The following is a 15,219-nucleotide window of genomic DNA, read 5'->3' as shown; positions in this document are numbered from 1 at the left end:
AAATGGAGGGATGTTGAAGAAATCCTTGTTTTTCTTTTTGGAGGAGAGTTAAAGGAAGATACAGAAGAACTGGAGATTACACAATTCAGTCTAAAAGACATACAATTCTGTATTTGGAGGTACCAAGAAAACATACCATTTAATAACAATGGCTAATGTACATCATTCAGATTTGGATTTGTTATTGCTGTTTCTCACCAAGCTTCAATGTGACTGTGCTCTATGTCCAATAGTTTCCACTCATGCTGTGAGTGTCCTCTGCATTAATCTTTGTGATATTATATATGGTGTCTTTGGCAATCGACACAGGCAGATACTACAGTTAAAATCCATTTCAGCGGTGTAGTGAAGGATCAGTGTTCAACGGAGCACTTTTCTTCATTGTTGTTGTTGAAGCACTTGTTACAACACTGTGAAAGATGAGCAATATAAATGATGTATCTTTTGCTCTCCTCCCTGACTTCTCTGTTAAGTGCTATACAAGAAACTTGCTGGAGGGGTACAGAACTGTCTTTGTAACACATAACTGGCCCAGACTATGACAGCTAATATTACAAGTTATGGTGCTCCTAACAGTAGTGCTATGCCCTTGAGGTAATGTATTGTTAATTCCAAAACCTGTTAAAGTCAGACACAGTCCAGTGTTATTTCAGTATTGGCAAATAACTCTGCATTTCTCTTTTATCAATCATGTGTCTGTCTGTCTGTGCCCACACGCCTGATACTGTATGTAATTGGTTTTGTCTGTAGAATTGCAAACAATTATTCCTGAAACAGAAAGAGATTGTTATGGTTTATGCTTCTTAATTTGTTTAATAAGCTTATTGACAATATGGAATTTCTGTAGATATATTCATGTGTACTTTGAGAGTCGTATATTTCATATATTAGTCATATATTTTGATAGTCATACAGTATGTTTACTGTAAACCTTTTGGGGTAGAAACATTACTGTATGTCTGTTTGAAAATGCCCTAGCCTTTTCCAGCTTATTTTGCTGTGACTAAAGGTTTTAATGACTAAAAAAAAATGTTTTTTCTCAAATTTACAAAACCTAAATGGGATATTTAGGTATGATAATTTTCACAGAGAAACTTTGCTGAGCTATTTTTTCCAATTTGTTGTCTTCTTGCCATTATTGACATATACAAATAGATTTACTATTCAAGAGATGTGACACTTTACATGAGCAGTTCATAACAGCCTTTAATTAAACAATTGCATGTTACTATCTGAATTCTGTACCTACTAAAGCAGTCTCAACAAGAGTATTTTGTATCAACAAAAGTATTTCGTACAGAATACTGTATAAGGAACCAGATTTTGAACCTTAGGAAGGTGTCATCTTTAAGTGCCTTAGTTTAAGAAGCATCACTGATACAAATTGATAATGCAGTTTTTAAAGATCTACAGTATACAGCATGTTCAAGCTTTTATACACTGTATACAGTATATAGTTTCTACAAGTGAATACATTTATTAATTTTACATATTAGTCTAACAGCATTGTATTATTATTTAATAAGATTTGTAGAAAATAAATCCACTTTAAATGCACCCAAATTTAAGCAAACTGTTCTTGTGCGGGCTAAATGTCTGAAGTTAATGTATGATGAATTCTTAAAAGAAGAATCTTTAGTATACCAGATGTTGAGCACATGTGATGAACAAATCTGTTCCTAATAAATCGACATCTTGAAAAAGTAACTACATTGCTTTTTTTGCAGTCATAAATTTAATAGTACTTTGAGTAACGATGTATTAGGTATTTATAAATGAAATTAGGAGGACTTTGAAATTGAATTTAGTGCTGTTTAGTATAAATTTGCATGGTAATTTGCTTCATTAGCACACCTACATATTTGACATCAGTGAGTGATAGGAATGAAGATGTTCTTTTGTAAAGCTTTGTGTCTTCAGTTAAATGCAAGAAATGAAAGGTTTAAGTTTTAAAACAGGCTATGTTGCTGAGCCTACTGTCACCACTGAAATAATTGCTTGGAATCACGTTAATGGTACACATACGGTATAATAATTTTAAAAAACAGACAGCAGCATAGTAATGATATGTATTGTGCTTGATCTGTATGATTATATATATAACAGTGTAAATTATATATATATGGCCAGACATTATTAGATTAAATGCTGTTTTTATTTATGTTTTTATAGCTCTATGTATTTTTGTCCAGATCCATGCCTTTTCTCTTCACACCATATTGTCGGGCAATGTGTACATCAGTTGATGTGTTTAAGATGATAGTGCGGCTCAGTTCAAGTGTGCCAACAGTTGTAACCGTGCAGATGGTGACCCCTAGTTGAACCTGTCCTCACGCTCATTTGTTCAGCTGTATTTAATTTTTCCTCCATATTGCAGGGCCTTCCCTTCATGTTTTGCAATTACCACTAGAGGGAGCTAAAGACCACCTTTAGTATTTCAGCGAAGAAGTACTGTGACTGCAAGCTCAGCTTTTATAAACTTGCCCAATGTACTGACAAAGAGAGCACATATTTACTTTTACTCAAATACTGCCCTTGTAATTTATATTTAAGTTTATACATTAGTTTATACAATTCCCCAAAAGTTGCACATCATTTGGCATACTAAAATGAATTATATAACATCATAATTAGGCAGGCTTGCTATATTATTTCAAAGTGCAAACTAATTCTTACCTTTGCAAAAAAGCACACGGTGGTCTGTATCTGTTCCCAGTAAAATGTTTTCAAAATTAGCTGTGTAATATAAAGGAAGCTGCTTACAATGTTAGGCCCAGGGTTTGATGAAAAATTATTAGTGATGCAACATAATGTGGTTATGTGGTTCTAATCACAGTAACATAATGTGGTTGTATTTTGTGCTTATTGGATTTGAGACTAAATGAACTGGGGATTTCACATGTACTAGCAGTACTGCTTTACTTGATTTTGTGTGTTTGAAAGAGTTCTTGCAATACGGTGCTTTAAAAGATTCTAAATGACTTACAGTATGTGTAACACACACAATACAATGTATGCACACAAGTCTGCCTGGAAAAAAATAAAACCTCAAAACTAAAGGAACATTTTGTGGCACAAATAATCTACAATAATAATAAAATAGACAGTAAGCGATATGTGCCTGAAGGTGGCAGTATCGGAAAATAGCAACACAACTGGATGAAAAAAAGGAAAGAAAAGATTCATTGGTGTTGTTAAACCTTTCATTTTATTAGCACCAAACTGTGGATAAGATTGCAATGCTTCTGTATTAACCTGAAGCAGCCGAGAACACTGACATTAGCATCCGCAGTTCCTAGGAATGTCTGATAGGGCGAAAATGGAAAGAAAAGTGAAAATGAAATAAAGTGGGAAAAAAGACAGAAAGAATAGAGAGGAGGAACGAAAGAGTGCCCACGCTGAGGAGAGCAGGCTGGCACTTCAGCCAAACGACAGCATCGGCTGTGATGGGTAGTAAGTAGCTGGGCTGAGCTTCTTTTGTGCTCTCATAGCCCCACGGAGATAATTGAGGATCACAGTGGTGGGAAAGCGCTGCAGTCATCATTTGCTGTCTGTCAGGTATCAGTACTCAGCTCTGTGTCATCTGTCACCATTGAGGTGCTCTGTCATCTTTCCTCAGCCTTCAGCCTTCTTTCTCATCATGTTCATTATCTCCTGCTCAACACCCCCTCCCAACCCCCCCCCCCAATCCCCCACCCCCGCCCCTCCTTTCCTCGTAAATGCATCTTTGTGCGACTCTCAGGCTTCGGATTATGAATCGATGATCATGTGGTGTAAGAGAGATAGATGGCTTTTAGCTCCATCTTGTCTCGTCTAATTGTAAAATATTAGTTACATTAGACTCTGGTTTTTGATTAATGGAACTTATTTGGAGCGGCCTTTCCCAGCCCTCCCCCTTCCAAAGTCCTCCACTGACTTTTGAGAATTGAGTGATTTCACTTAAAGCAGACAAATAGGCCCTTCAGCAATGGAGAGCTGAGCAAAGAGATTGCAAAGCACTGTCGTATGTATACCCACAATCTGGACTGTAAAAGTTATGGAAGATTTTCTTTCATTTTAATCAAGGCTTTTTAAGCCTCTCTGATGGAGAATAATAAATTATGCTTTTGCAATTTCACTGTTTTAGCAAATGAGAAAAATGTAGCTTTATGAGAAATTCATCCCGTTGCTTTCTACAGTATGCCTTTTGTTTGAGTAAATAAAGATATTTCTGACACAATGCAGAAACATAATTTTTCTTGGAATAACAGGTTAATACAGATTAATAACCTTTGTCTATCCTTCTTTGAAAGAAATTTTTAAAAAGCTTTAACTACCTAATAATGGGAAAGGGTTTATGCATGTGTAATTGTTATAATTATTGTAGCATTTTTTGTACAAGATACAATGATGTTAGCAGAGTTAGCAGTTAGAGTTCATTGTGACTACCGAGTTGCAATTTTATTTTAAACCTTTTCTCTTCCTTAATTTTTTTCTTGATAAGCCCATGAGAAATCTTGTGTTTATATTATAACAATGATCTGCATGTTTTTCTTTAATTAGCTTTGAGTCCTTGGTTAGCACCTGGTGCACATAATTTGGCGAGCCAACACATTTTGTACTTTTGTTCCTACTTGTTTTTCTTTTTCCCATGGTTAACTTAATTGTATGTCACACATCTTCCTCACAAGTATTCAACAGTTTGGACAGTTCTTTTTTGCACTGTCTGCATAATTGCATTATTTTTTCAAACAAAAGTCTATCAGTGATATTTGCAATATGCCAAGCAATTATTAAATTTATTTGAGGCGGTTAATTGTTGAAGGGACATCTTTGCTATCTAGTCATTGAACTGCTTTAATAAAAGTATCATAAACAAACTGTTTGCATACCTGAAACATTAGTTTTTGTGCTGCTTATTCAAACTATAACATTTATTAACAGTCTAGTCTCATGGCTCAGTAAATAATTCTGTGGTGCTCTGTGGGGATTAAAAACATGACTAAATGAATGAATGTTCAAGAACTTTTTGTTCCTAGACCAACATTGCAACCACAAACAACTTCTGTAGGTCCTGCTGAAAGAACTTGTCAAATCACATCCATCACATGATAAATATACTGTACTAACACATGGTGCTGGCTCTTTCAGCCAATCAGAGGTAAAGGAGCTGTTCCTTTATTACTTAACCACAGAAACAAAACCACATATTTCTTTGAATTCAAAGTATCCCATAATTAAACGGCTACACATTTAACTAAAGGCATGTACATAAAACTCGCTTAATAGCAATCGGATTAGGACATACAGCTTTAATTTATGTAAATTCACATGAGGAGAAACTTGATTACCAACAGGTTTTTGGTTTTTATTTATACTAATGCCTACATACTTAAGAGAATCATACACATATTGCTGGGAATTGTAGATGTTATACTTCCTATGTTTTACCTTCTAAATAAATACCTACACAGACAAGTAGAGTACATCTTGTTACTTGTACAATGAGAATGCACATAATTAGGCATGGTGTGATTTACAATGAAAGGGACTGGAAGAAACACTACTCTGAGTATTAACAGTTCCTTCTGGAACAGTTATTAATAAGATACTCTAGTAATTAAGTCAGAACCATATCCTTTGTGTATCTTTTGGCTTTCTTTGTCTTCACAAGGTAAAATAAATATTTATAAATAAATACAAATAAATACATTTTTTAATACTTCTACCAACTCTTATTTCAGTTGTTCAGTCAAATTGTAATTACTTGTGATAGGATGAGATGAAGAATGTTAAAGAATAGTGTACTTGTTAGGAAGAAAACAGCAGCCTTGACCGGGGAGTCTGTTGTAACCAGGGAGAGTGCTGTAAGGGTGAAGATGGGGTGGAGGAGGGCTGCTGGAAAAGATGTGTGTAAAGGGGTGTACAGCAGGAGAATATTTATAGGTAAGAGAGCGGAAGTGCAAGGTTATAATTTCACCTTCTGAATGTCTGCTTAACTTCACAAATACATAAATTTCTGGCTACATAAGGAAATAGGCCAGCGTCATATCATTAAAGATATGGGCCAATGATTTTTGTTACATTGTTAATTTAGTGTAGACTTTATCAATGAAGCTTTCTAAAGTCCAGCAACTGACAAAGTCATTTTAACAATAGACATTTGCAGAAGTTTAAATTTGCGCATGGATACAGTAACATCAAAGGACAGGCTGCTAAATTCTTAATCTAAATAACAAAACGCTGATCAAACTGTTTTCAAGGACAAAAAAAACTGGCTGTTTGCTCTCACTTGAAATGGGAATGCCTCATACCTGAAATGATACAAGTTGTGTCCCAGATCCAATCAGCTCAGTTTCAGCTAGAGTGTGAAAGTGCATACTAATATTCAAGGGGGAATATGCTGTTTGGACATGTTGTTTGCTGAGTAATCTCTAAGTCTTCAGAACTTCCAGGTTATTATTCGTGGACAGATGGTGCATCACATTTTATTGCTTACACCTTCTGTGTGTTTTTTTTCTTCAGAGACTATGAATTGTTCTTTCAAGAGCTAAATGCAAGGTGTTTTTTTTTATAAGGCTTCAAAACATGGTTTAGGATTCTAATCAGACCACATAGTATAAAGACTCCACAATCCCATTTTACCCTATTAGCAAGACTAATCCTTAATTTATTTGTAGAATGTTTTTTGATCAGTTGTTAAACAGGCAGTTATTTGCGCTGATTTTTGAATGACCACCACTAGTTTTAAATGCAAGTTTCCCCTGCAGCGTCATAACAGCGAGAATCTTTTGGAAATCCTGTATGATGAACTCCATACTGCTATTCTTCTCTTGTTCTTTCCTAAAAGCAAACAGCTTGCCAGGGGTTAATCCAAAATAATACATGGACGGAAATTAAACAGACTAACTGCTTTTTTTCCTACAGCTTTTTCCTCTTATTCTGAAGATAGAATTACTATTTGTAAGCATCTGAAAGTCATTAGTGGCTCTGCAGTCTGTCAGGTGCCAGCACACAAAAAAACTGCTGAAACCAAGCGGGTTCGTGCGCACAGTGCTGGGAATTTGTCATGTGCTGATGAGCAGTTATAATAATATATGAGCAAATCACAAGCATTCTGCAAATTAATCAATTTTTTTCTCCCCCTCTCTCGCTCTCTCTCTTTCTCCCTCTCTTTCTCTCCTTACTCCCTTGTCTCAGGGAGAGTGTCTTTTGCCGGCAGACGTAGGTGAAGCTCTTTCACTCACAGATGGTAGCTCTGGCATCAGATGGAATTTATATAAGAGTAATTTTGATTCCCTGCCAAAGCAGCACTGCTTGTGAGACACCAGGGGGAAACAGTACGAGGTTATTTCAGTGGTTTTCTACAGTGGGAAGTTAGACCAGTGAGAGAAGAGGAGAGGTGGGGTGGGTGAGGAGATCTTTAGAGTTGCGCTTATTGTTTTAGCCTAAAGGGCTAGAAACTGTACTCTGCTTTGCCACAGGCAACATCCACCACATCTTTTTTCAGAAATGTATGCTGAAAGAATGCTTCACAGCTGTTGTGGACTGCTGGCGAGAGAGAGAGAGAGCCACATGACTTTGTGTCCTTTCCTTTCTTTTACAAGGCTTGGAGCAGGGAGAGTTTAAAAGGTTGTGGCTGTACAAGCTGTAGGGGTATTAGGCTTTTTGAGGAAGTAACGCTATATTCTTTGCAATTTTCCCAGACCTCTGATCTCTTTACACAAGGCCTTCATGGGTTAATTAGCCAAGTGCCTCATAAAAGACAATGGAACTAATAATTTTTCTTCTTTTTTTGCCATTGTTGTTCATCTTCATAGCTATTAGCTAGCTTTAAACAAGACACAGAATATTCTAAAAAATATCACCACCATCATTAAATGCCACTTTTCAAAATGTTGGCATCAAAACAAAATAAGTGCTCTATATTTACCATCAGTAGGCCTAATGCCAGAGGCCACGTCATTTCCTAAACTATGCACAAATAAATAAAACTGGATTGAGGTGGCAGTACAAAACAGAATTGGAAGGATTGATGTCCTTTCTGAGAAAAGCATTTGTTGAATAAGAGAGATGTGCCTCTATTGTGCTGGAAGAAATTATAAAAAAATATGGAGTATCAGCTACATTATCCAACAGAGTAATGTTGGCATGTTTTGTATAATGTAAGACGCTGCCCATTTGTTTTGGTTTATGTGACTGCAGTGAAGTAAGTGGATTAGACGGAAACTTTAGCATGCTTCATTGCAGCTGGTTGCCGACATCTGTCATTCCTCAGCCATACATTTAGAATCACGCCAAGAACAAAAAGCTAAATCTGACACCTTTCATTTTAAGAAGGCGTTGCGGAATAGGAGAAAAAGGATTTTGTTTTTGTTGGTATTTGCCTTTTTTAAGGGGTTTTAACAGAGAGCAAGCTACAATGTCTTGTTGGTTTTTCTCCATTTTTTTGCATACATTTGGAATTTTTTGAAAAACCAGGTTTACCTTTTGTTTTACCCAGCTTTGGTTTTAGTCTCTTATCGGGATGCTATTTGACACGTTTTGCTTGATCAGCTGATTCATAGCTTTTCATAAAATATTCTAGTGCAACATTAAAATACCCTCCACACAAACACCCAAATTGTCCCTTAATGTAAATTTCTCTTTAATGTGTTTAATTGCTATTCATATCCTTCAGAAGATATTCATAATCAGAAAGTGATTATGCTTATTCTGTGCTTTGTTCTTTCTTGGAAAGTGATAAAAGTGGATTTTTGGTTATCAACTTTCTTTATATATTGTATATGCAACCATAATAACTGTAAAAATCCCATCCATATTGCCCCTTCTAGTTTATTTCATTTGAAAGAACGCACTAAAAATGATACTCTACTTTTAAAATGGTGGCTAATGTAGGTCTGGCAGTTCTTGCCATGAGCACTTATAGGATTCCAACAGAATGAGCTTTTGCTTCTGTCTTTTCTATAACCTCACGCTGTTTTGCAATTTGGTATAAGAACACAACTGAATTTTTAATAAGATATCTTTTCACAATAACCCGATGCACTATTACAGCTGAATGTAGAAACCTAGGTTCCATTAATATCAAGTAATTTGTTTGTTCATAAACATAGTAGAAGTACAGAGTGGAAGCATTTATTTTCCTTCTAGTTCATCTCTTGTAAACAATGTGGCACTTGTTCTTTCCTTACTCCGCCTGACCCTAGCCTGTGTACATATTTATATATTATTCATGCAGAATTAAAAATGAATGTGCTCTTTACCTCAGCTGTACTGTACAATGACAATACAAATGAACCCATTCTGTATTTACTTTAAACAGTGCAGTAAAGCTGACTTGTTGGGGTACATTCATTCTCTTAAGTGTAAAATGGGATAAGAAAATCAGCTTCTTAGATTTAACATAATGTAAAAGACTGTGAAATTAAACCGCACATGAATAAAATGCTTCTATTGTGTGTATTTGCCTCGCTTATCTAAAAATTCAGACAACTGGAACATTTTAAACCTAAAACTTGTAACAATCCCTTTTGTGTTCTGTCTGTATGTGCCCTGTGCAGACATTGTAATTTTGTAAAGCTCCAGAGAAATTAATACTAGCGAAAGGTGCATTTACTGTAGCATCAACCAATATAAAGTCAGTTTTTCCACACACAATAAACATGAATTCATTTTGTTCGATGTTTCATGGTTGATATCTTAAAATCTTGCTGTTGTTTTTTTCTTTTATCAAATCCGTACCAATATTTAAACCATTTTCTGTCATGGTAACTAAGGTCTTAGTTAATATTGTGAAGATTTTTGGACTATTTCTAAAGAAATAGAAACAGGGGGAGATGAAATCTATGACTTTTTGTTGGGAGCCAAAGGCTAATAAAAAGCCTTTGGCTTTTTTGAAGGGAAAGTTTAGTGACTTGTGCAGTGATGGTCCTCATTTAATTAATAGTTGTCTGCCAACAGGGATAATTCCAGCTCCTTTTAAAACTGCCCTAGTAAGGGCTCTAGCTAAATGTACAGTATATCAAATATATTTTAGACTTGCTGGAAAGGTTCTTGAAAACTCAATAGTCAAACAAAGTTTTCTAGATAGAAAAGATCTTTTGGAGAAGGGCATTTCACTCATGCTTTGTTTACAGTCATAGAACAGAGAATGATCTAGTTAAAGTGGCAAATGACTTACCTGTGAGTATACTGTAGACTCAAATGCCTAATCAAGATTTAAAAATATGGTCACATGAATATTGTGCAAACTACTGTAAGTAAAAGGGGATAATTGATTTAAAAAATATGTGGACCTGTTGTGGACATCTAACAAATCTTGTTTCTTTGGTAGAGTTTGTACGAAATAAGTAATGTTATATGTGGTGTCCCTCAAAGTTATATTGCAAGTTGGACGTATTTTAATCACCATTAGATGGGATTAGGTATATGTGATGTACTTCAACAGTTCTGCTAATGAAATACAACTGTGTATTCCTGATAAAGCAGTTGACTGCAACACTGTTTCAGTTTAATCTGAGTCGTCTGGCGATATTAAAAGTTTCAAATGGTTGTGCAGTTAAAACAGGGACAGAAGTCTTATTATTTGGTTCTCAGAAACAAAGATGGCTAAAATAGATTACGGAAATGAAGTTTAAATATAAAGATTTAAAGAGTTACATAAAAATTAAAAGTAAAGCAGAATCCATAAAGTTTTAAAGTTTTAATACTGTATGTACAGTATTTAATGCAAACATCTGATTGGGTGTTTAAGTCTGTTATTAAGCATGTGTTGGTTTCGAATCCGTGATTTAATTGTTTCTGTTTGTTTATTTTCTGCAGGTCAGAGGCCGTTCCAGTGCAGATACTGCCCATACAGTGCCTCCCAGAAGGGAAACTTGAAGACCCATGTGCTGTGTGTTCATCGCATGCCTTTTGACAACAGCCAGTACCCCGACCGGCGATTCAAGCGATCCAGAGTCGACTCAGACACGTCCGGGAATTCGGAAGACGCGAACGCCATGACGCCCGGAAGTGCGGGAGAATCTGCGCCAGAGGCCGGAGTCCAGGAGTAAAAAACAGCACAACAACACTTCCACTACAGCATCCACTGCAACAACAACACCAACAACTACGACGAAGATTTCCCACAGGCATTAAAGGAGGGTGGTGAGGGTGGGTGTGGAGATTAAAAATGTAACTCACATTCCAAACACTTTTTAAGAATATTCCACGTTTAAAAAAGCAGCTAAACAAAATATATTAATACAACCGAACTGTAACATCCAAGGGGGAGCCCTCCAAAATGGCCGCCCAGTGTTTTGCAAAAGTACTGTTGAAAATGGCACGTGGGAAAAGAAGTAAAAAAAAAAAAGGCGTTTTTTTAAGTTATATAAAATATAGTGACAGGAAATTAACTTGTTATTTTAAAAAAAAGAAGGACATTAAATCTTTAAAGTGATTTTTGTCCCAAAAATAATGCTTTTACCAGAAAAACGATACGTATAAACGATTTAGCGATGCCTAGAAGATCGAGGGGCTGTGTTTTCAGCGTTGAAAACACCTTTATAACATGACACCAGCTGCTGTCATTTGCCTAGCATAGTAATGAGATGTACTAGTAGACTGCCATGGTGCCAGCCTGACTGGAGCTGTCATAGCAGAAGAAATCAATTCAGCCGGTGTCGCAACTGCACTATAAGAGAAACTCTAGACTGGCCTATAAGCAAAGGGTCAGTACTGACCTGTGTTGAGCAGGACCTGGATATTACATTTGCTTTCTCTTTAAAAAGATCATAGGTAAACGAATTGCATATTGTAAGAATCCATTAATCTGCACAGATGCCCATGCAGATTTAAACAGTTCTTTTTTTCTGGTGATCAATTTGCAGTATTGAGAGGGAAAGATATTTTTACTTTTCCCTTTTGTTTGATAACGATGAAGTAGGTTTTTGCTGTTCCTTAAAAATGTAGTAGCAGTGTACATAAGCATTGTATAGTACTGAAACTAGCTAGCCTTGGTTCTCAGAGGCACTAGGGAGACGTAGAATGTTTCTTTCATAGCAAGAGTTTTGCTCCATATTCGAATGAAGGAATTTCCCTGAACATGGTCAGTTTTCTGTTTGTCACTTTCTTAAGTGATAAAGACACAATGCAGGACTATCTTCCTAAGCTCTTATAAAGTAGCTAAAAAAGAGAAAAAATGAAAAAAATGTTTCCTGCTCTTTGTCTCTAATATAAACGTGTGTATTACCTAATTCTTCTTTGTTTTTGTAAAACATAAATTTGTTCTATATTTTTTACAAATTTTAGCTTTTGTACAATTTGGATTTCCAAATTTATGTTCATTTTCATATAGGAAGCTTTTTGAGAGGATGTAATAAACACTTTTTGTTTTTGCTTTCTTCCATTTTTGGTTTTGTTTTAATTTTGTTCTGGAAATATTAAAATAAAAGGTTTAGATCCTATGAAATCAGCTTGAAAAAAAGCAGTAAAAAGTATGTTGCCTTTTAATGTACTTCCTCTTGTTAAAGGCAAAAAAAGAAAAAAAAGGTGCTTTTTATTGCAGTGGTTGAAAACTATTCATGTCTTCTGAAAAAAAAATAATCCAGACTTTAAAAAAGTCAATATCTTCCCATTCAGGCTGGGAGCATACACTAAAACCCCTGGGCCTTAAAATTTTCATCTCTGCCTAAAGCAGTTTACAAAAATACTAAACTGCAATCAATGTAAATAAAATTCTAAGCATAACCCTGAGATTATAGAAGGAAAATCTCAGGCTAAGGAGAAAAAAAAGGTTTGCATATGCTGGTAAAAAGGATATCATCAGATTAAAGTTACAGTTTAAATGAGGTCACTTTGTAATTAAGACCCATGTGGCATAACGCAAGCTGCTTTTATTGTTTTGTTTTTTTAGTATAGTTCTCACTGCCTTACTTAAATCAAGTTGATAAACTTAATGCAACTGTTTCTACGAGCCCGTCCGAGGGATCGAAATGTTATTAAAAGTACTTTATGACTGTAGTAAGCTTTAGGATTTTAACTGCACTACTGTGTTTGGTGACTGTGTCAGTCGCTTGCTTTTTCGTGTGTGTGTGCGCCGCCTTCAGTATCTTAGACAAAATGAAAAAAATGTAAAAAAGTTTAAAAAAAAGAAAAAAACACATTCCATTTCTCGCACTTTTTGAGCTTTTTCAGTATTCCTCTGTGTCTTTTGAGCATTTTCAGATATGACAGGCAATAATTCTGTTTGTGACACTGGAAACATTTCCCGTTCTTTGTGAAGTGTTCGTTGATTCCATATGGTCCGGTGCTACTGTCCCTGCCTTCCCCACCTCTGACGTAAGCCCCCCCTTTTTCCAAAATATTTGTAAATCATAATCCAAACAAGTGACAGACGCGGTGATGCATTGTCAGATTCTGAATATCATCATGCTTCTCAAAATCTAAACATGTCAAATTTTTTCTCTGTAACTTCTGTAGTCTGTGATACTGGTCATAATACTGTCTACATTCCTACATGAAGAATATTTCTATCTTGGAGGAGATCTGAGAACAGTAGAGTAGAGGATTTTGTTGCTATGCTTATAACAAGTAGATGACTTTGTATTTAAGGATTATTCTTGGTCATTATTTATTATTATACATCTGTTGACAGAACTTTATTCTGGTATAGAGGTATTAAAAGTTGTTTTTTTCAGCAATGACTGTTTTCTTTCTGCTGTTAGAAGTTAAAATGTCTTTGAAGCAGTACAGTTTTATCCAGTGTTTTACGCAATAAAACCTCTACCTCTGAAAAAAGGATCACCGTGTTTGTCTTATTTCAGTTAATCAGTCCATAGGTGTTTGGCATTTGGTAAACAAAATGAGTTTAAGCACTTCAGTGACTACACCAGTAGCAACCCTATGCTCTCCACTTTGACTGAAGTCTGGGTAATGTCATGATTGCTACAGTAGGTGACCAGGTTAGCAGAGGTAATTACATTCAATGATTAAGCAGATCGCCAAACACCACTGAGCATGGGGAGGGGGTGTTGAAGATGACCAGGGTATTCTGATTAGCATGTCAGAGCAACCCCTGAGACCCACCAGGTATGTGAGAGCTGCATCACTATGTAGAGCTACCAGTGTTTGACCCTCAATCTCTCAGGCTAGTGCACGTCACAGTGGATTAACAATATGGATACTCCAAATTAGCAGGAGAAAATAAAAAAAAACGTAATTGGTGATTACAAATGTTGAAAAATATACATGCTTCGAATATCACATTTCAAAGTATTGATAATATTATTGAGCTGAACTGAAGTACTGAAATTAATACACTATTGGGGGGTGTACTGAACACAATCCGCTCTATGTTAAGATGTTATTTCTTTCTCTGCTTTTGAATTTCCGTGAAAAATATGGTACAAGTCTAGAGCTCCGAAGTGGCAAGATCAGTACGGGTGCACACCCAGCTCACAGCTTGAACCCTATAACCCAGACTTTAACCCACCACTTTGAAACTGTATCGTGTCACCTGCTGACTGGGCCTGAGCTTCCACAAATAGTTGCGGATAACCGATAACTGGCACTGCTGGGATGGGGGGTGTCTCTCAGAGCTCTTGAGATCTGCTGGGTGCAGATGTCAGTGAGAGATGTATCTCACCCCCAGTTGGTGCCACCTCTGTTGTGCCAGGTAAATGGCTCTGATGAGTGGGTGGGGTGATGGAGTGAGTGTGCTGGTCTTCATACCCCTTGTGCAGTACACAGGCCACAGCCAAAGCACAGAGACTAAGACTGAAAATTGTGGTTCTAAATTGGCTAAGTATGTGATAAAACATAGTCTGGCAATTCAAAATGGGAAAAAGTGAAATTTTAAATTGTGGAAAGGAATTCCAAGCCAGACATTACAAGTGTTGTGACTGAACATTATCCTGTTGCTCGTAGGTTGAAAAAGCAACTTAGATAAAATTAACAATTCAGCAAAGTAATTCAAAATTCCTCCTTTTTGATAAATCTTTATTTAAAAAAGAATGAAATATTTTAAAGAATACAAGAAATATTTGTAAGAAAAACATCAATATTTCCACTATGCTTTGGAGTTCAGAAAGCTACATTGTTTTATCAGAGCAGGGGTCTTTCCTGTGACAGATTTTTAATTGTTGTCCTTTGCACGAACTTCAGCTTTGTTTGGAAAGAAAATAATGGATGATTTAAAAAACAGGCTGTTTTTGAAATAAACAGAAACACGTTTCTTTTACTTTTATGCCAAAACAG

At 36.0% G+C, this 15,219-nt stretch overlaps 1 protein-coding gene across 4 annotated transcripts in view; it reads left to right on the top strand.

The window, feature by feature from the left end:
• The window catches only part of znf536 (zinc finger protein 536), a 172,155-nt gene extending 158,397 nt beyond the window's left edge, over nucleotides 1-13,758 (top strand). For all 4 annotated transcript variants that reach the window (XM_015368638.2, XM_006641441.3, XM_015368639.2 and 1 more), the window contains one exon: nucleotides 10,804-13,758. In XM_015368638.2, coding sequence (XP_015224124.1) covers nucleotides 10,804-11,036 — 233 coding nt within the window. In that variant the 3' untranslated portion in view covers nucleotides 11,037-13,758. The remainder of the gene's footprint in view (nucleotides 1-10,803) is intronic.
• The last annotated feature ends 1,461 nt before the right edge of the window (nucleotides 13,759-15,219 follow it).

The sequence above is a fragment of the Lepisosteus oculatus genome, chromosome 20 (genome assembly GCF_040954835.1).
Source record: "Lepisosteus oculatus isolate fLepOcu1 chromosome 20, fLepOcu1.hap2, whole genome shotgun sequence".
Lineage (NCBI taxonomy): Eukaryota > Metazoa > Chordata > Actinopteri > Semionotiformes > Lepisosteidae > Lepisosteus > Lepisosteus oculatus.
This window is presented reverse-complemented; position numbering and strand designations above follow the sequence as displayed.